The sequence below is a fragment of the Phacochoerus africanus genome, chromosome 11 (genome assembly GCF_016906955.1).
Source record: "Phacochoerus africanus isolate WHEZ1 chromosome 11, ROS_Pafr_v1, whole genome shotgun sequence".
In the NCBI taxonomy this organism is placed as follows: Eukaryota; Metazoa; Chordata; class Mammalia; order Artiodactyla; family Suidae; genus Phacochoerus; species Phacochoerus africanus.
In genome coordinates this window covers 33514808-33535676 of record NC_062554.1, presented here as the reverse complement: position 1 = coordinate 33535676, position 20869 = coordinate 33514808, and the positions used below count along the sequence as shown (strand labels likewise).

Genomic DNA, 20869 nt, shown 5'->3' with positions numbered 1-20869 from the left:
GTTCCAGGGATAGGGGGGTAAACTAGGAGACAGCTGCAGGCCTACTCCAAGGCTCACAGGAACTTCAGACTCCTAATCCACTGAGTGAGGCCAGAGCTAGAACCTGCATCCTCATGGAGACTATGTCAGGTTCTTAATTCACTGAGCCCGCTTTTTTAAATTAATGCATGGAATCAAGACTGACGAAGTGTTACAGAATCTAGTACTCTTAGAAAATTGTCCTGGAGTTCCCATTGTGGCTCAGCAGTAACGAACCCGATGAGTATCCACCAGGACATGGGTTCAATCCCTGGCCTCACTCAGTAAGTTAAGAATCCAGCATTGCCATGGGCTGTAGTGTAGGTCACAGACATGGCTAAGATCCCGCATTGCCATGGGCTGTGGTGTAGGTCACAGACATGGCTCAGATCCCGCATTGCTGTGGCTGTGGTGTAGGCTGGCAGCTGCAACTCCTATTCAACCCCTAGCCTGGGAACTTCCATATGCCTCAGGTGCAGCCCTAAAAAGCAAAATGAGAGAAAGAAGAAAAAAGAAAATCCTGTCTTCACTATGGATTACCCAATCAGATAATAATGGGCACTATCATATTATTTGTTACAGACTGGCCAGCAAATAAAGCAAATACATATTAAAATTTGAGAACAACATGGAAAAATTACTAAAACAAGAACTACCTGCCTCCACCCACCCTGACTGCTCACTCTTTCTACTGAAGTTATACAGTCATACACATATAAAAAACAAGTCATTACTACCACTTTATGCAAGTCAAAGAAAAATGTTCTCCTTTCCCAGTAATAATTTATTTATACTCCAGGAGAGAAAATGAAAGAAAATTAAGTCTTATACAGCAGAAGTGTTTATTATGGTGAAAAACATTATACAGGAACAGTGAAAGGTGTCAAAAATAGTTTACATAAAAGGAGTCAAGTTAATACATTCGGTCAGCCAGAGTGTGGGGTTAGAGAGAAACAGAGAACACAGTCACATGGAGCGGTCTGCATTCGTTTGAGTATCCAAAAGAGGGGAACCCAGAACACAGTTAAAATCTGACCAAAGAGAGTTAAAGGTTACTAGGTCAAAGTTCTACTGTTCGCCTACTATCCCCTGCCACCCTGGCTACTGTACTCTCATTTTAGTGATAATGGCATATAATGAGAACAATCACAAATAAATTTTTTTAATACTAGATCAGAGATGGATTACTTAACTCTATCTCAAAAGAGGTTCTTTTCAAGTTTGAGAGGGGGTTATATGGGAAACCAGAAATGAAGACATAGACAAAGAAGATAAATTATACATTAAAAAATTAATATAACCTGCAGGCTCAAAGGAAGCCTCTCAGAACTGCCCACTTTCCTGCTTCATCTGCTGACTCTGAGAGTCAGTGGAGGTAATAAATAATGTAGTGGTATACTTACATTGTTTTACCTCATGATCAGTTCAATTGCTTAGACCAGGAAAATAAGAAAGCTGGCACGTTTAGTGCCCTGGAAGAGTGGACTTATGTACAGAAAAATCTAGGCAGCATAACAAGTTATTAAGAGTTCTTTCCCTGCCTTACCACTGATTCAGAATATTAGGCTCATCCAGAAGGGAGTAGAACTGGAAATCAAAATCTTACACTAAATTAATAACTAAGTGAAAAAATGAATAGTTTGATATATAATTTGTAGCCTAAAGTCACTTTTAATCTAACTATAAGTCTGCCCATTACCAAACTGCTGTACAACTCTTAAAATATTTCTCCTTTCCTTCCACTTACATTTTCTTGAAAAAGTTCAGGATGCATTCCTCGAACAAAATGCAAAGCGAACATCAACTGATCAGCCTGAAAAGAATAACAGATATTACGTTGATTTTTCTAAATCTGTGTTTTTGGAAAAGCAGATTCCTTAAATTTTGATTCACAAAATCTTTATTCTGTTGACAAATAATCAACTCTCATGAGTATAAGAAATGACTACTCAGCTGGTATTAATATAGCATAACTCTTCTAAGTTGGGAGTGAGAGGACAGAAAGAGTGCTAAAATTTTTAGAAATAGTGCTAAGGATTAATAAGTGTGTACATCTCATTTTTAAAAAGGCAACTAGAAATTGCGATGTTTAGTCACTACTAACGAGATCAACATCTTGCATTATTAATTCTTCAGTTGACACTGTGTATGTTACAGGCTCCTGAACATTCTAAATGCCCCTAAATAACAAAATTTCACTTCTAGGAACTTATGCAAAATGATCATAAATGTACTTTTAGATAAGATATATTCTTTGCAAGAGTTTTTAAAATTGAGGGAAAACAAACACATAAATGTTCAAAAGTCTACCATGAATAATAGTCAAATCAGGGTATATATATATAGCATAGCTCATTTATTTAAACAAATATGTTTATTAAAATATACATGGATATATAGCTGTAAAAGAAACTAGAAAAAGATATCAAAATTTTTATTAGTGATTTATTTTTGAGATTACAGCTTATTTTTGTTTCCTTATTTTTTCTTAAGTGTATTTTGCAAATTTTCTACAATAAGCTTATTTCTTTAAAAAAAAAAAAAAAGGAACCCATAATCCTTACTAACATTTACTTCAGCATCTGCTTAAGTACCATCTTATCTATCAAGTTCTAATTTAAACTTTATTTAGCTTTCCCTATTTTGTAAATAATACATATTTATTCTAGTATTATGTGTGTGTGATTATAAATCTACAGATAAATATAAGGATATTATGTTATATGTAAATATATGTACCACAAAAAAGACCTTCTTATAAATACTACCAGCAAGTGATCTCCTTGCCTGCAAGAAAATTACCCTTCTGTTGGAAAGATCCAGTCTCTTAAATATTACAATACAGAAGAAATTTATTTTATAAAAGTATATATTGGGTATGTCTATGTGTATATATATAGCAAGGCCTGAATAAACATCTACTGATGAAGTGAATAAATTTAAAAATATGTATTCACAGCCACAACACAGTCAGTGAGTGAAAACAAAGCATAAAAACTGGAAGCAGACAGCCATCACTCAGGTATGAAAAGAAGTTACAACCAATTATACTGTACATGAAATATTTAAAATACATAAAATGCAAGGCAGGTCATTTGGAGAGATATGTAATGGTTTTAGGTATTAGAAGATTAGAATTCATGTTTGGGATTGAACAGTAATTAGCTGGAAAAGGTAGTAAGATGTTTATCTTACAGAGTAATGGATATTTAAAATGATTATAATAACACTCTTCATCTAAGGTAAATAAATAATGACTAAGATAAATAAGACAATAATGCATTACTTTGCAGGCTTTGTCACTTAAATAATAGTTTATTTTTTACAGACACCCACAAATTCACATAAAATATTACATTTATTTAGCCATTTCTTTCTTTGATCTAAGGAAGAGCAATGTAGTCTCTAGGGTTTGTGGAGAGACTCTACCACCCTATGATTCTCAGATTCTCCACTGGAAGCAGTGAACTACTTATCCATTATTACTGAGCCCAAGATCTGAAATGTTGGCCAAAAATAGGCGCATAAAATGTAGTCAATAAACGAGTAATTGTGACTATCCTTTGCTTTGCTTTCTGGTCACTAATGACACCCTGAGCTGAGGGATAAGCCTATAATCAAGTTGCCTGATCTCAATGTATCACACCACAAATAACAGTTCAAGGGATGACATAGGACCTTAGCCAGGCCAACCAGGATGATCTTGGATGATTTTCCAACATGGAGATGGCAGAAAAAAAGCTATTTATGGAAGGGGTCTGGTTGCCTAGCTGTACCAATGAATCCCTCCAGCCATAAGACTATAATAATGGTTTTAAAATGTAGAAAAATGATAATTCAAGAATAAACCTAAAAATATAGCTTACTGAGAGAGACAGAACACATTATTTCCAAATAAACTTAAGTAAAATCAAGAATGAACTAATCAAGCTTAAGGTTTATTGAATACTTATTTCAAAAAACAACTTCATCAATAACCAGAGTTTTGAAAATATTTTGTACCTGTACTATCTTTGATCTACACAATTTATCAGATGGGAAAATTTGGATATTTTAGTTTAAGATCAATTTATCTTGGTATGCCTCAGTTCTGTTGCAAAATAACTTAATATCAAGAGGATACATGATAAGAAAAATTTAAGCTGATTGTCTACATAGTTAACTAGCTGAATGCAGAAAAACGAGACAGTGAAACACTAGATGGTATAAGTCAACTATATTCCATACTACACCATCATGTACACGCTAGTAAAAATTCAAAAAGAGTAAGACTATTATGGAAGATTAATACAGTATGAGGAAACCTTAAAGTCAACTTTATAACTGATAAAAAGTTCACATTTCCATATACAACAGTTTGCTTCAACCACATTCTACTATCAAGAGGTCTTTGGCATCAAGCAGAATGTGTTGGAATTCCAGCTTCAACACCCACCACATCTGAATAACCAAGAGAAGAGTTAAAGCTCTAAATCTTGCTTTCCTATTTTATATAAGAGAACTGTTGTAGGAATTAATTAACAATGTATTAACATACTTAGTGCCTGGAACACTGTAAGTCTTAAAAGATGACAGATAACAACTATCTGCTTTACAGTAAAAGGATATATTATACAATATTGGAAAGGAAATGTATTTTAAAAATATTTCCTAAACCCCATAAATCTCAGTGACTACAAAGCAATGGAAAGTATAATTCATTCCTTTTATTTCTACTCTATAATATTCAGTGATTTCAAATATGTTTACTGAAAAGTATAAGATAGATATCATATGAAGAAAAATCTTATTTTAATCTCAAAGAATGTGATATAGGCACTCACATTTGTGTATGAAGCTATATCATACATCTTAATAAAGAATTCCATGCAGGTGCATGTGTCTCTTTTAAGTAGAGTTTTGTCCAGATATATGCCCAAGAGTGGGATTGTGGGGTCATATGGAAGTTCTATGTATAGATTTCTAAGGTATCTCCAAACTGTTCTCCATAGTGGCTGTACCAGTTTACATTCCCACCAACAGTGCAGGAGGGTTCCCTTTTCTCCACACCCCCTCCAGCACTTGTTATTTGTGGACTTATTAATGATGGCCATTCTGACTGGTGTGAGGTGTTGCAACACTATTCACAATAGCCAGGACATGGAAGCAACCCAAATGTCCATCAACGGATGATTGGATTCGGAAGATGTGGTATATATACACAATGGAATACTACTCAGCCATAAAAAAAGAATGACATAATGCCATTTGCAGCAACATGGATGGAACTAGAGAATCTCATACTGAGTGAAATGAGCCAGAAAGACAAAGACAAATACCATATGATATCACATAACTGGAATCTAATATCCAGCACAAATGAACATCTCCTCAGAAAAGAAAATCACGGACTTGGAAAACAGACTTGTGGCTGCCTGGTGGGAGAGGGAGGGAGTGGGAGGGATCGGGAGCTTGGGGTTATCAGACACAATTTAGAATAGATTTACAAGGAGATCCTGCTGAGTAGCATTGAGAACTATGTCTAGATACTCACGTTGCAACAGAACAAAAGGTGGGGGAAAAAATGTATACATGTAAGGATAACTTGATCCCTTGCTGTACAGTGGGAAAAAAAAAAAAAAGAATTCCATGCAAATTCACCTATACTTCCAAAAGCTCTAACAGGTTAGATACAATACTAAAAGTTTCAAAGTTATCTAAGCAGAAGAAAATTATCTAAATTATTAAGATTCACTTTAATAGCCACAGGCTATAAAATTTCTAAACACTCAACCACAGAACTTCTACTTTTTTATTGAAAAAAAACACATTTTGATAGGAAAAAATCCACAATTCAAATTAAATATGTAAGATACATGTGATCATGAGATGCTGTTATTATTTATTTTTAAAGTATATTCATCTGTATTTTAATCAATGAACTAGCAAACTCATTTGAAAAGACAGGCAAGGGGAGTTACAGAGGCATGCACTTAGAAGGGTTTTCATGAAAAAACATTCTATACATATACATCACCAGACATTCTTCCTATACCATTTCCGATCTTTTAGATAATATTTCTATGAGGAAGGGAAAACAGTGTGAATCATATGCTTTCCCAAACTTTCTTCCAGTCCTTTTCCATATTCTCACCCAATAGTTGGAAATTATTTAACACATCAACAAATCCATTAATAAACTGTGGTAAGAAATGATATGCAAAGGTACTAACCAGTACATAGTTTTATTATAACCATCATAAATTTGGGGGAATCAAATATACTACTTACCCTATAATTGTCCAAGGTACTTAAGTTATTGAAATAAACACTTCTGATCTCATGAAGGAAAGAAAATGAATGATATAGCTAATAATCTAAATTGAAAGTGCTAGTCAGTTTCTCCATTTGTTTTAGTTTGTTGAAAGTCTAAATTTTCTGCTATAAAACAGGTCAATCATTTTTCTGTTCAAGGTCAAGATGCTTTCAGTTCAATGTGATGTGAATACTAATTAATAGTTAATCTATTTCAAAAAAATCTACTGTTGTTATATTGGTGTCACTAACCCAACAGCAAAAGCAGCATGAGAAACTCTGGCAGTCAGTTTAATGTGATGCTCACTGCTAAAAACCCAAAAGCTTTCACTAAAATATGAAATTGGTTCCGTCCTAATTAAGGTTAAGGTGATAAATCTTGAGACATGAAGCTCACTTTCACAATTAATGTGCTTTCTGAACTTTTATTCACCACTGAAACTCTATGGAATGCTGAATTCAAGATGAATAGATTTAATATTACTCACACAGAAATATGAATTTTATAAAACAGATTTTCACCATCAATTAAAAACATGTTTTAAGAATTATACACTATAGCATTTTTAAAATAATTTCAGCTATTCACAACAGAAAAGTATTACTCAAGACAGAGAATGAAAAATTCCAATTGGGTGGGTACTAAAATGTTGAGAATTTAACAACCTACAACTGCTCTCCTAGGGCAATAAAATACTGCTTTTAGCCTAACTTAAATATACTCTCAAAAAGTAAAGTGACTTAAAAGAAGTAACCCTTACTAAATTTCACTGATGTATTAAATCATCTCAGAACTCTGAATGCTTATTATATTTTTTCCTAATTACATTATTAAAATATGACAAAAGGACAAAAGGATTTCATCAGAAAATATACTGTTATCGCCAAAAATAAAATAAGAACATATAAATTGAGGTATAGATATATAGCTTAGAAATAAATAAGACACTTATAAATAAGAAAAGCTACTAATCTTTGGAATGAATAGCAAGTATATATTACCTTTTGACTTAGAACATTCATGGAGAATATTTATTTATAGTACATCTCTTTTCAAAAAGGATTTTGGGGTACTTTACAATAACTATTTTTCCAGAATATTTTCATAAATCAAAGCCCATTTCAGTGTGGAGATTTTCAAAAGAAAATAAAAAAAAAAATTATTATTGGGAGACCGACCAAAATAAAACTTTGTAGCATAATATATTTACTAGAAAATAAAAAGACTAAAGCTGTATTCAGGAGGACTTGCTGGGTCTGGTATTCAGGGTGCTACAGGTGCTGCCCCTCTCCATCCCCCCAACCACCATTTTACTCTTTCAAACTCCCTCCTAGGGTCAGATAGTAAAGCATGAACTGCAGTAAGAAGCAGCTGTACGAGGAGCCCCCTTCATCAATGACAGCACCAGCAGTATTCAAGTAACAAAAATGCAATTCCATGTTCAAATTGTTTCCCAACCACCCCACAAGCACTCTGGGGCCTCCCCTCAGGCCTGGGTCCCTTGGTCCTATGCATCTGGCAGGGGGTGGGAGAAACAGAGCAGCCAGAGCACTAAAACTCAATGTATATAGATCACTGTAAAGCAAGTTTGAGCATGAACTTTTGGATCAGCCCTGCTGGAAATGAAATTCCATTTCATTTGGTTTCAGCTCTAAAATGAATCACTAATCAAATGAGGATGGCTGAGTCTCCAGGAAAAGCCCTTCTGCACAGGAATGAAGAAAGATGAGAGACACCCAGACTACCTCCTCAGAGAACACTGTGGATTCCTGAACTTGAGGGGAGGAGGAAGCCTGAGGGAGGAGGGGGGACAAAATGGGCATTTAAAATGCAAATTGGTAACATGCATGAACCTTGAAAACATTATGCTAAGTGAAAAACCCAGTGACAAAGGACAAACACTTACATGATTCCACTTATATGAGGTACCAAGAGTAGTTAAATTCATAGAGATAGAAAGTAGAATGGTGGTTCCCTAGGCTGGAGGGATATGGGCTGGGCAAATGTTTATTGTATAGGGAGTTTCAGTATAAGATAAAAAAAATCATGCAAATTAAGTAATATGGATATCAAAAAATAAATCCAATACTTAAAAAATATTAAAATAGTAATTACAATAAAGTAGACTTGTTCTATAAAGCAAAACTTATTCTTTAAAATGCAAGGAAAACAAGAGTTCCTGTTGTGGGCTCAGTGGTCAAAGTACCTGACTAGTATCTATGAGGAAGCGACTTCGATCCTTGGCCTCGTTCAGTGGGTTGAGGATCCGGCATTGCCATGAGCTGTGGTGTAGATCACAGATGAAGTTCAGATCCCAAGCCGCTGTGGCTGTGGTGTAGGCTGGCAGCTACGACTCCGATTTGACCCCTAGCCTGGGAAGCTCCATCTACTGCGGGTGTGGCCCTAAAAAGACACACAAAAAAAAAAAAAAAAAAGCAAAGAAAACAAACAAATATCACAAATAGACAAACATGGCAAGTAAGGAAGAAAAGTTTACTAAGAAACAACTTTAATAAAAATAACTAGAAAAAATAAAAATAAGATATTATTTATAAACAACAATGTAGTAAATTAAAAAGTGATAATTCCAGAGTTGACAAGGATACAAGGAAAAAGGTACCTCCTTGGTCAGGTTTATTCTGATATTTGACTTTTTTGGGTGCAATTTTAAAAGGTATTGTATTTTTGTATTCCTTTTCTAATATTTCATTCATAGTATACAGAAATACGACCGATTTCTGAATGTTAATCTTATATCCTGCTGCTTTTCTAAATTTGTTGGTCAGTTCGAGTATTTTTTGGGTTGAGTCCTTAGGGTTTTCTATATACAGTATCATGTCATATGCATACAATGACAATTTTACTTCTTCTCTTCCAATTTGGATACCTTTTATTTCTTTTGTTTGTCTGACTGCTGTGGCTAGGACTTCCAATACTATGTTGAATAAAAGTGGTGAGAGTGGGCATCCTTGTCTTGTTCCAGATTTTAGTGGGAAGGCCTTCAGCTTTTCTCCACTGAGTAATACATTGGCTGTGGGTTTGTCATGAATGGTTTTCTTTTAAATTTTTTTATTTTTTGTCTTTTTGTCTTTTCTAGGGCCGCTCTCGCGGCATATGGAGGTTGCCAGGCTAGGGGTCTAATCGGAGCTACAGCCGCCAGCCTACACCAGAGCCACAGCAACTCGGGATCCGAGCCGCATCTGCAACCTACACCACAGCTCACGGTAACGCCGGATCGTTAACCCACTGAGCAAGGGCAGGGATCAAACCCACAACCTCATGGTTCCTAGTCGGATTCGTTAACCACTGCACCACGACGGGAACTCCCATGAATGGGTTTTACTATGTTAAGGTATGTTCCCTCTATACCCACTTTGGAACGAGTTTTTATCATGAATGGATGTTGGACTTTGTCAAGTGCTTTTTCTGCATCTGTTGAGATGATCATGTGGTTTTTGATTTTTCTTTTGTTATGCTGAGAACTATAAAACATTAATCAAGAAATTAAAGAGAATTCAAAGAAATGGAAAGATATTCCATGCTCCTGGGTTAAAAAATTAATATTGTAAAAACGGTCATACTACCCAAAGCAATATATAGATTCAATGCAATCCCTATCAAATTACCTATGACATTTTTCACAGAACTACAAAAAAACAATGCAAAAATGTTTATGGAACCACAGAAGACCCAGAATTGCCAATACAATCCTGAGGAACAAAAACCAAGCAGGAGGCATAACTCTCCCAGACTTCAGGCAATATTACAAAGCCACAGTAATCAACACAGTGTGGTACTGGTACCAAAACAGACATACAGAACAAAGAACCCAGAAATAAACCCAGACACCTACAGTCAATTAATCTTTGACAAAGGAGGCAAGAACATAAAATGGGAAAAAGTCTTTTCAGCAAGTGGTGCTGGGAAAACTGGAAAGTTGCATGTAAATCAATGAAACTGGAACACACCCTCATACCATGCACAAAAATAAACTCAAAATGGCTTAAAGACTTAAATGCAAGACAAAACACCATCAAACTCCTAGAAGAGAACATAGGCAAAACACTCTCTGACATCAACATCACAAATGTTTTCTCAGGTCTGTCTCCCAAGGCAACAGAAATAAAAACAAAAATAAACCAATGGACCTCATCAAACTGACAAGATTTTGCACAGCAAAGGAAACCAAAAAGAAAACAAAAAGACAACTTACAGAATGGGAGAAAATAGTTTCAAATGATGCAACTGACAAGAGCTTAATCTCTAAAATATACAAACAACTTATACAACTCAACAGCAAAAAAGCCAACAATCCAATTGAAAAATGGGCAAAAGATCTGAACAGACCTTTCTCCAAAGAAGACATACGGATGGCCAACAAGCACATGAAAAAAAATGCTCAACATCACTGATTATTAGAGAAATGCAAATCAAAACTACTATGAGGTACCACCTCACACCAGTCAGAATGGCCATCATTAATAAGTCCACAAATAACAAATGCTGGAGAGGGTGGGTGGAAAAGAGAACCCTCCTGTACTGTTGGTGGGAATGTAAATTGGTACAACTACTATGGAAAACATTATGGAGGTACCTTAGAAATTTATGCATAGAACTACCATATATCCCCAAGAGGACCCATATCCTCTTGGGGATATATCCAGACAAAACTTTCCTTGAAAAAGACACATGCACCCATACGCTCATTGCAGCTCTATTCACAATAGCCAAGACATGGAAACAACCTAAATGTCCTTTGACAGATGATTAGATTAAGAAGATGTGGTATATAGACACAATGGAATACTACTCAGCCATAAAAAAGAACAAAATAATGCATTTGCAGCAACATGGATGGAACTAGAGACTCTCATATTGGGTGAAACAAGTCAGAAAGAGAAAGACAAATACCATATGATATCACTTATGTCTGTAATCTAATACATGTCACAAATAAACCTTTCCATAGAAAAGAAAATCATAGACATGGAGAACTGACTTGTGGTTGCTAAGGTGGAGGAGGAGGAAGTGGGATGGACAGGGAATCTGGGCTTAAGAGATGCAAACTATTGCCTTTGGAATGGATAAGCAATGAGATCCTGCTGTACAGCACTGGGAACTCTATCTAGTCACCTATGATGGACCATGACAATGTGAGAAAAAGGAATGTATACATGTATGTGTGACTGGGTCACCTTGCTGTACAGTAGAAAATTGAATAAAAATTTTAAAAAATTAAAAATTAAAAAAAGAAAAAGGTACCTTAATACCCTGTGAGGAGGAATATTAACTGGTAAAAAAAAAAAAAAAGTATCAGAAGGCAATTTGTTAATTCCCAACAAAATTTCAAAAGTCTGTAACCTTGGACAAATGATTACACTTCCATCGAGAAATCTAGTGTTCTGGTTCAAAATAGTGACATAGTAAGATCCCAAACTCACTTCCTCCTATGGATACATGGAATGTACAGCTATATATGGAATAATTTCCCTGAAAAACACCTTAAAGGCTAGCTGAGCAATTACCACACACTGGGCAAAAGAGAAGAAAGTAGGTGGGAGAGGCTGGAATGTAATCTTACCATAAAACCCACCCCTGGAACCGTGACCAAAATTAAGAGGAAACTCAAAACCCAGATCTTCTTCCTGAGGAGCAAAGGGTTTGAACCCCATACTAGGCAGCCCAACTTTAAAGACCTGCACCTGATTATGAAGCTCCCAAAACATCTAGCTTTGAAAATCAACCAGGCTTGCACAATATCCACAAGACTTGTTCTCAGAAACAGCTCAAAAAAGGCTTCCATGCTGAGACTCACCTGTCCTGGGTCCCGGCTCAAAAGAAGCCCATATAGATCAGACTTTGATGAAAGAGGCTCAGTTGTACAGATGAAAGCACTGGCCTAAGAGGCAGGCATCTAATTTAACACATATACCTAAAAGCCTGTTGAAACAGTCTCTGGGTACACACACTGGTGGGCACCATCTTCACACTCTCCCTCTGCTAGCTAGCAGGTGCCATCATTTTTTAGCTCTTCTCCAGTGGGTGTCATCTTTTCACACTTTCTTTGCCCCACTGCAGGCACAGGGGCCACTTTGCACTCTTTCCCTGCCCTGCTCCAGGGTTCCAGTATCTTTCAGAAGTGAGATTTACATAATTCTGGTGCCCTGATTTTTGCAACTACAGCCAAGAGGACACCCTTTGATCACCTGGCTCTGGACCAAGAGAGCTTTTGCATTGCTGGGTCCCATGGGACTGTAACAATCAGAGAGACAGTTCTTGGCAGGCTACCATTCCCAGGGTTCTTCACAGACAGCATAATGACACCCCCCATCCTTCTGTGAAAGAAGCCTATTTGCCTATACTGGAGTTTGGCTTGAGGAACAGGCCTCAGGTTTGGCTTCAGGGTTGGTTTGGAGCTCCTCTAAAAGGAATCATTGGTCAGGGAATGCCATTTTTGCAATCTCCTTCTGCCTTAATATAGCTCACCAGTATCTCCCAGAAAAAGAAAGTTTATCCATTTGTCTAAAGCCTCTGTTTTTCCAACTGCCACTCAGAAAATACAACTCAGACATAACCTGGATTTAGTGGCCAGTGGGGCTTATATTTGCAGTCCCACAGGACTGTATGTATTTTCATACTTTAAAAGCTACTCCCAGAATATCTGGCTTCAAATCAGCCTGAATCTATTGCTGAATGAGATCTTCCTCTGTGGGACACTGACAGGTCATGATACATTTCCAACTATGGGGAGCTACTTCTAAAAAATATAATAGGCTGCTTGGACAATCACAAAGGTTTAAGAAAAAATGAAGAGGTAGGGTTGAATGATAAGGTTGAACCATCAGGACATTGGTGCTAGCCAAGTACCATTTTGGTGTCCTTCCTCTAGCCTATTAATGCCAGGGGCTTACATACCCACTAGTGGGCCAGTGCCAAAGCCAGAACGCCCCAGGCCTATAGCCAGCCACTCCAGCGCCCAGTTCTGCCCACCAGTAGGCTAACACCAACTCCAGCCTCCCTAGTCCCCTAGCCCAGCAGCCCCACCCCCTCCTACCAGTGGGCTGTTATGAGCTCCAGTATCCCAGAACATGCAGCCAGACACCCAGAACCTGCCCATGCCCATCGGCAGGCCAGCACTAGCTCCAGAATCTACAGGCCATATAGCCAGCCATGCTACGGCCTGGCCACATCCACCAGGGCCTGGCAGTCAATACGTGAGGTAGGGCCTGGCAGCCAACCAAGGACCAGTCCCACCGACTAGTACAAAGTAGTTAGCCCTACTACAATAGAAGGGTCCACACAGCCCATATAGGGGCACCCCTAGAGTATACAGCTATGGTAAGCAGAAGGGAGTGTGCTTCTGAACTCTATAAAGTATCTCTCACATAAGCCATTCTCCAAGACCGAAAAACACACCTAACCTACACAGCTCATAGAAATAAAAACAATGAACACAGCAAAGTATGAAGACAGAGGAATATGTTTGAAACAAAGAAAAAAAGACAAAAGCCCAGAAGAAAAACTAAGCAAAATAGAAATAAGCAATCTACTCAACAGAGTTCAAGGTAATGATCGTAAAGATGCTGAACAAACTCAGGAGTAAAATGGATGAACACAGAGAAAATGCCAACAGAGAGAAAACATAAAGATAAACTAAAAAGAGCTGAAGAATACAATAACTGAAAAAATATACTAGAAGGAATCAATAGTAGATTAGATTTAAAAAGTCTCTTCAGCAAGTGGTGCTGGGAAAACTAGACAGCTGCTTGTAAATCAATGAAACTAGAACACACCCTCACACCATGCAAAAAACAAAAGTCAAAATGGCCTAAAGACTTAAACATAAGATAAGACACCATAAAACACCTAGAAGAGAACATAGGCAAAAAACATTCTCTGACATCAACTTTACAAATGTTTTCTTAGGTCAGTCTCCCAAGGCAATAAAAATAAAAACAAAAATAAACCAATGGGACCTAATCAAACTTAAAAGCTTTTCCTTTTGCAAGGAAACCACTGAAAAAACAAAAAGACAACCTATTGAATGGGAGAAAATAGTTGCAAATGATGCAACCGAAAAGGGCTTAATATCCAAAATACACAAACAACTCATACAATTCAACAGCAAAAATAAATAAATAAATAAATAAAATAAAAAATGGGCATTACACCTGAATAGACATTTCTCCAGAGGACATACAGATGGCCAACAAGCACATGAAAAATTGCTCAACATCACTAATTATTGTAGAAATGCAAATCAAAACTACAGTGAGGTACCACTTCACGTCAGTCAGAATGGCTATCATTAATAAGTCTACAAATAAAAAATACTGGAGAGGGTATGAAGAAAAGGGAACCCTCCTACACTGTTGGTGGGAATGTAAATTGGTAAAACCGCTACAGAAAATAGTATGGAGGTACCTCAGAAAACTAAATATAGAACTACCATATGATCTAGCAATCCCACTCTTGGGCATATATCCAGACAAAACTTTCCTTGTAAAAGATACATGCACGCTTATATTCACTGCAACACTATTCACAAATAACCAAGACAGGGAAACAACCTAAATGTCTATCGACAGATGAATGGATGAAGAAGATGTGGTACATATACATAATGAAATACTACTCGGCCTAAAAAAAGAATAAAATAATACCATTTTCAGCAACATGGATGGAACTAGAGACTCTCATACTAAGTGAAGTAAGTCAGAAAGAGAAAGATAAATACCATATGATATCACTTATGTCTGAAATCTAATATATGGCACAAATGAACCTATTTACAGAAAAGAAACAAGGAGTTCCTGTCGTGGCTCAGTGGTTAACGAATCCGACTAGGAACCATGAGGTTGCGGGTTCCATCCCTGGCCTCGCTCAGTGGGTTAAGGATCCAGCGTTGCCGTGAGCTGTGGTGTAGGTCACAGGCACGGCTGGGATCTGGCATTGCTGTGGCTCTGGCATAGGCCGGTGGCTACAGCTCCAATTAGACCCCTAGCTTGGGAACCTCCAAATGCCGTGGGCGTGGCCCTAGAAAAGCCCCCCCCCCAAAAAAAAAAAGTCTACAAAAAAGAAACAAACTCGTGAAGAATATACTTGTGGTTGCCAAGAGGGAGGGGAAGGGAGTGGGATGGATTGGGAGTCTGGGGTTAGTAGATGCAAACTATTGCATTTGGGATGGATAAAAAATGAGGTCCTGCTGTATAGCACAGGGAACTATATCCAGTTACTTGTGATGGAACATGATGGAAGATAATATGAGAAAACGAATGTGTATATGTGTGTGTGTGTGTGTGTGTGTGTGTACATATATATAAATGTGTGTGTATAACTGGGTCACTTTGTTATACAGCATTAATTGACAGAATACTGTAAACTGACTACAATAAAAAATTTTTAAACAATAAAAATAAAAATAGAACTGCCATATGATGTAGTAATTGCAATTTTGGGGCATTTTTCCGAAAAACCCAAAAACACTACTTCAGAAAGATATCTGCTTTCCCTATGGTCGTTGCAACATTATTTACAATATATACATAATGGAATGTTAATTACTTATTAAAAATTATGAAATCTTAATAAGTACAACTTGCAGTTATAAAATAAATAAGTCGTAGTTTGCAATGTACATCATAGGGAATATTGTAATAACTCTGAATGGTGATGGATGGTTACTAGACCTATCATGTAATGTATAAAAATACTGAATCATTATGTTGTGCACCTGAAACTAATATAATATTGTAAGTCAATTATACTTTAATTTTAAAAAGGGAAAAAAAAAAGACTGGAATGCAAGACTTGAAACCATAAACCTCCTAGAAGAGAAAGCTACTGAATATTTACTTACACATGTACATAATGGTGAGTTACTAAAGATGCTCATTGCAGTTATTTGTAACAATAAACAATACAGAAAGAATCTAATATCTACCAATATATTACTAACATATAATCATGTTATAGAATACCACATAATCACCAAAAATAAGGAGGCTAACATTTATATTTTTAGAAAGATCTTCAGGACCTACTGGAACAAAAAGGATGCTGCAGGAAAAAAAAAAGGAAAAATTTAAAAGCTAGGTCTATATATTTGTACATATGAAGAAAGAAGAAATAAACCTCTAAGGAACATGTGAAACCTCGAACTCGTTTCTTCTAATGAAGGAGTAATAGTAGGAGGAAAGGGTTAAATGAATGTTTAATGTTTTCTACATAGTTCATTAAATTTGAAACATTTTCTGAAAAATATTTTCAAATTTTGCGTAATCAAATTTTACAAAGTTTTATATGCGATAATGTATTACACAAACGTTAAAAGATATCATGAATCTATAACCCTTGAAACTACCAATATATCACCCTCATATTTAGGATCATAACTAGTGACAAAAAGGGCTTTGAGATTATTTCCTTACAATTTCTCATCTTATACAAGTTAAAATTGAAGACCGAACAGTTGATTTTTAGAATAAGAATTAACTACAAGAACTTTATAAGAAAAATACGTATCCACAGCTTTCAATTCTGCCTAAATGTTCAACTATAATTCTCCGAATTTCCAATAACATCCTTGTCAGAGTGCTGATAGGTACTTTGAAGGATTTATTCCCTTTCTAAAGTAAAGATCCTCAACAATCACTCTAATCATAAAAATTACTATCTCATTCTAAAGAGTACATGAAGTGTATCTTTTTCAAGAAGCCTATATAATTGGACCACAATAACTCTATTCCTCTCACTTAACTGCTTCTTTAACATATCTCAAACTATACCCAAAGAATGAAATTAAAAAAAAAAATCTAAGAGAAAACTCTGTGTTTTCTATAACATCATGACATTTCTAAAATATATTTCATTGTATATTCCTCTGGGGCCCTTATACTATGAAGACGTCTATGACTAATTTCTCTCATATCTCAGGATCAGGTATTAGTTTACTCCCTAATGGGAAAACTAGAAAATTATTTTGTTTCCCAACCTAAAGGACATCTAGCAGTGTCAACAGATACTTTTGACTGTCACAATGGGGCAAGGGAGACTGGCACTAGCTGGTAGAGGCCAGAGGCGATACTAAATATCCTAAAATGTACAAAACAGCTTCCCACAATAAATAACTATGTGATCCAAAATGTCAGTGGTACTGAAATTTAGAAACGTCAGCTAGAAAATGACCTACATAATTCATCATCATTTCCTCTTTCGGTTGCTACTGAGATGTTCAGAACTACATCAGCTAACCTGTGGTTTACTTGTCACTTTTCTCCCTACCATACCCCAAGTGCTGTAAGACAATCTGGTTAGTCAGGAATATTGCTCTTGGGAAATAATCAGAAATGTCAGTTTTATTACCTTTCCAGAGTTATATAATTTAACCTAATATTTTATTAAATCAAGGTTTGAGTAATATTTTACACATGAAAAACAATGTTCCTTACCTTAAATAGACAACGACATATATATTCATACACCATATGTTTCAGTGAGTTAATAAGAGACTGTATCCTCTGTTCTGTATTTTTAGAATCCTGTAGATTACAATTTGAAAATTGAAAAACCATTAGGAAATTCATGAACATTTAAAAGGTACTCCAGAGTTTAATCATGCTTATAAATTGTTCCCTCAGACTCAAAACTGATTCTGGAACAATTATCTCTGTCACTCAAACTCAAGGCACTAATAAATAAATAAATATATTAAACCTCTATATTAATGTAATCAACATTGATGTATTTTAATGTATAGAATTTATGCTTTCAATAAATGAAAATTAAAATCAATTACCATTAATGCAATATGAATTTAATTTGACCACACCACGTTGATTCCTACTTGCATTAAAAATACTGCATCAGGAGTTCCTGTCATGGCTCTGCAGTTGGTGAACCCGACTAGCATCCATGAAGACCGGGTTTGATCCCCGGCCTCGCTCAGGAGGTTAAGGATCCAGCGTTGTGTGAGCTGTGGTGTAGGTCATAGATGTGACTCAGATCCCGCGTTGCTGTGGCTCTGGCGTAGGCTGGTGGCTACAGCTCTGACTGTACCCCTAGACTGGGAACCTCCATATGCCCTGAGTGTGGCCCTAAAAAGACAAAAAAATTCTTCAGCTTCTCTCCCCACCTTGAAACCTAATCTTTGTCCAAAGGACATTACAAATATGTCATGGGGGAAATGCTTATCTTGTCTAACAGGACTAAGATGACAGATTTTACTAACCAAACCCACCCGCAAAACACAAGCTCTTCATTATGTGCCATTTTGTCAAATCTGAATTTAAGAACAACTTCAAATGATTTACTTTAGTAATTTAAAAAAGACATCAGTAAACTTTAATCATTATTTGTAATCAGATGAAGATTTTTCTGAAATAACTCATTCATGAAAATATTAACTAGTCCATGCCAATGAAGACAAGGATTTTTTTTTTCCTGTTTTATTCTCTGCTAAATCACCCAAGTACCTAGATAAAGCCCTGGGACATGGTAAGTGTGCAATAAATGTTAATTGAGGGAATAATAATCTTTCCTCAGAAAGACAGACTTAGGGGAGGATGAGATTGACGTATATACACTACTAAATACAAAACAGATAAGTAACAAGGACCTTCTTGAATCTGGGCAGGCTTCTGACTGCTTCAACCAATGGAATACAGAAGAATGACCCAAGGCTAGGTTATAAAAGCCAACTCAGATTTTGCTTTGTTCCCTGGAATATACATGGGATGTCCCAACATGCAATATGAGAAATCCAACTACTCTCTGCTGTGAGGAGGCCAGGCCTCATGGAGAGGTGCTGCTGTCAGCAGTCCTCATCATCAAGTCCTCCCACCTCAAGTACCAGACATGCAGGTGAAGCCTCTCCAAATTCATTCCAGTCTCAGTTCCTCCCAACTAAGACTTGAGACATTATGAAGGAGAGGTAAGCCATCTCTATGGTACCCTGACCAAATCCCCACAAAATCCTTGAGCATAAGAATCAGTGAGCATAAGAAAAACATTGTTTTCATCCTAACCAGAACACCCTATAGAAGGCAGTTAAATAAAGTAGGATATGGCCTCACAAGCTCTCAAAAATATTGTGTAGGTTTCTATTTCTTTTTTTTGTTTGTTTTTGTTTTTGTCTTTTTGCCATTTCTTGGGCCGCTCCAGCGGCATATGGAGGTTCCCAGGCTAGGGGTCGAATCGGAGCTGTAGCCACCAGCCTACGCCAGAGCCACAGCAACGTGGGATCCAAGCCGCATCTGTGACCTACACCACAGCTCACCGCAACGCTGGATCCTTAACTGACTGAGCAAGGCCAGGGATCGAACCCACAACCTCATGGTTCCTAATTGGATTCGTTAACCACTGCGCCACGACGGGAACTCTGGTTTCTATTTCTTGACATGAAAATTGTCTACAATATATTTTTAAAGTACAGTATGATACCTTTTGGTTAAAATTATTTATATCATTTAATATATTGTTCCCTCCATTAGAATACAAGCTTGATATAACAGTGTATATTCCGGTATTCCCATTTTATAGAACAATATCTGGGACCTATCACAGCCTCAAACAATAAGGGTATAGAATGAAGTTTTAAATATTGCTTTCTCCAGGTAGTTATATGGATAATTTCTTATTTTACACCTCTATGAATCACCCAGGTTTTTCTTTTAATGATCATTTCAGAACATAATCATTTATTAATTTATAATCAGAATATAAAAATTTTCATTAAGAGGACTGTCAGACTTGGATAGTTTGTTAAAAACATAAAATGTAACTAAGGAGTTATTTTCTTTTAAATATTGCTTAAAAGTGTACATGTGGTCTTTTGAAACATAATTCTAAGCAAATGTTCTCAGGAACTTAACGTTAAGTACTTTTAGTAAAATGATCTCTCATATTCAGTTTCACCTATAGGGTAACCAATAGCATACCTGTTTGTTTTGAAGAGCTCGCTGGAAAAGTCGGAGAAACGCAGCCAAACTAAAACGGTACATGTTATTAATTTTGGACAAGTCAGAGATAATGAAGTACATCTTGCTGGCACTCTCAGCCAGAGGCAGATAGGCATCCCGCTCCTGAGGATCAATGGTTGGTAGGGGGAAACACCTTAGTATTAATGTTTTACTGCAACCTACAGACTATATGCATCTATCTAGCCACATCCTTACTCTTTCTACATAAATATAACAAATAGAGATGAATCACAGATCTTTATAACTCAAAGAAATCCCACAATCTAGATTTTCTATTTTGGGTTTTTATATTTTTATTTTTATCCTAAGATACTACATTTTTGTTTTGTATTTTATGAAACTGAGGGCAAATTCCTCTCTACCTCTCAGATTACACAGCTAGCAGTAGTTCCTGGGTTGGTTTTAATGAAGATCAAGAAAACTTGTTTTAGCAATAAGGGACCACTTCACACCAGTGAGAACAGCTATCATTAATAAGTCTACAGATAACAATGCTGGAGAGGGAGTAAAGAAAAAGGAACCTTCCTGCACTGTTGGTGGGAATGTAAATTGGTACAACCGCTATGGAAAATAGTAT

At 36.4% G+C, this 20869-nt stretch overlaps 1 protein-coding gene across 1 annotated transcript in view; it reads right to left on the bottom strand.

The window, feature by feature from the left end:
- DYNC2H1 (dynein cytoplasmic 2 heavy chain 1) overlaps positions 1 to 20869 on the bottom strand; it is a 306581-nt gene that overhangs the window by 143928 nt on the left and 141784 nt on the right. The window contains exons 69-71 of the mRNA XM_047752686.1: positions 20251 to 20394; positions 17764 to 17853; positions 1766 to 1831 (exon numbers count right to left, since the gene is read on the bottom strand). Of these exons, the coding sequence (XP_047608642.1) occupies positions 1766 to 1831; positions 17764 to 17853; positions 20251 to 20394 (300 nt within the window). The remainder of the gene's footprint in view (positions 1 to 1765; positions 1832 to 17763; positions 17854 to 20250; positions 20395 to 20869) is intronic.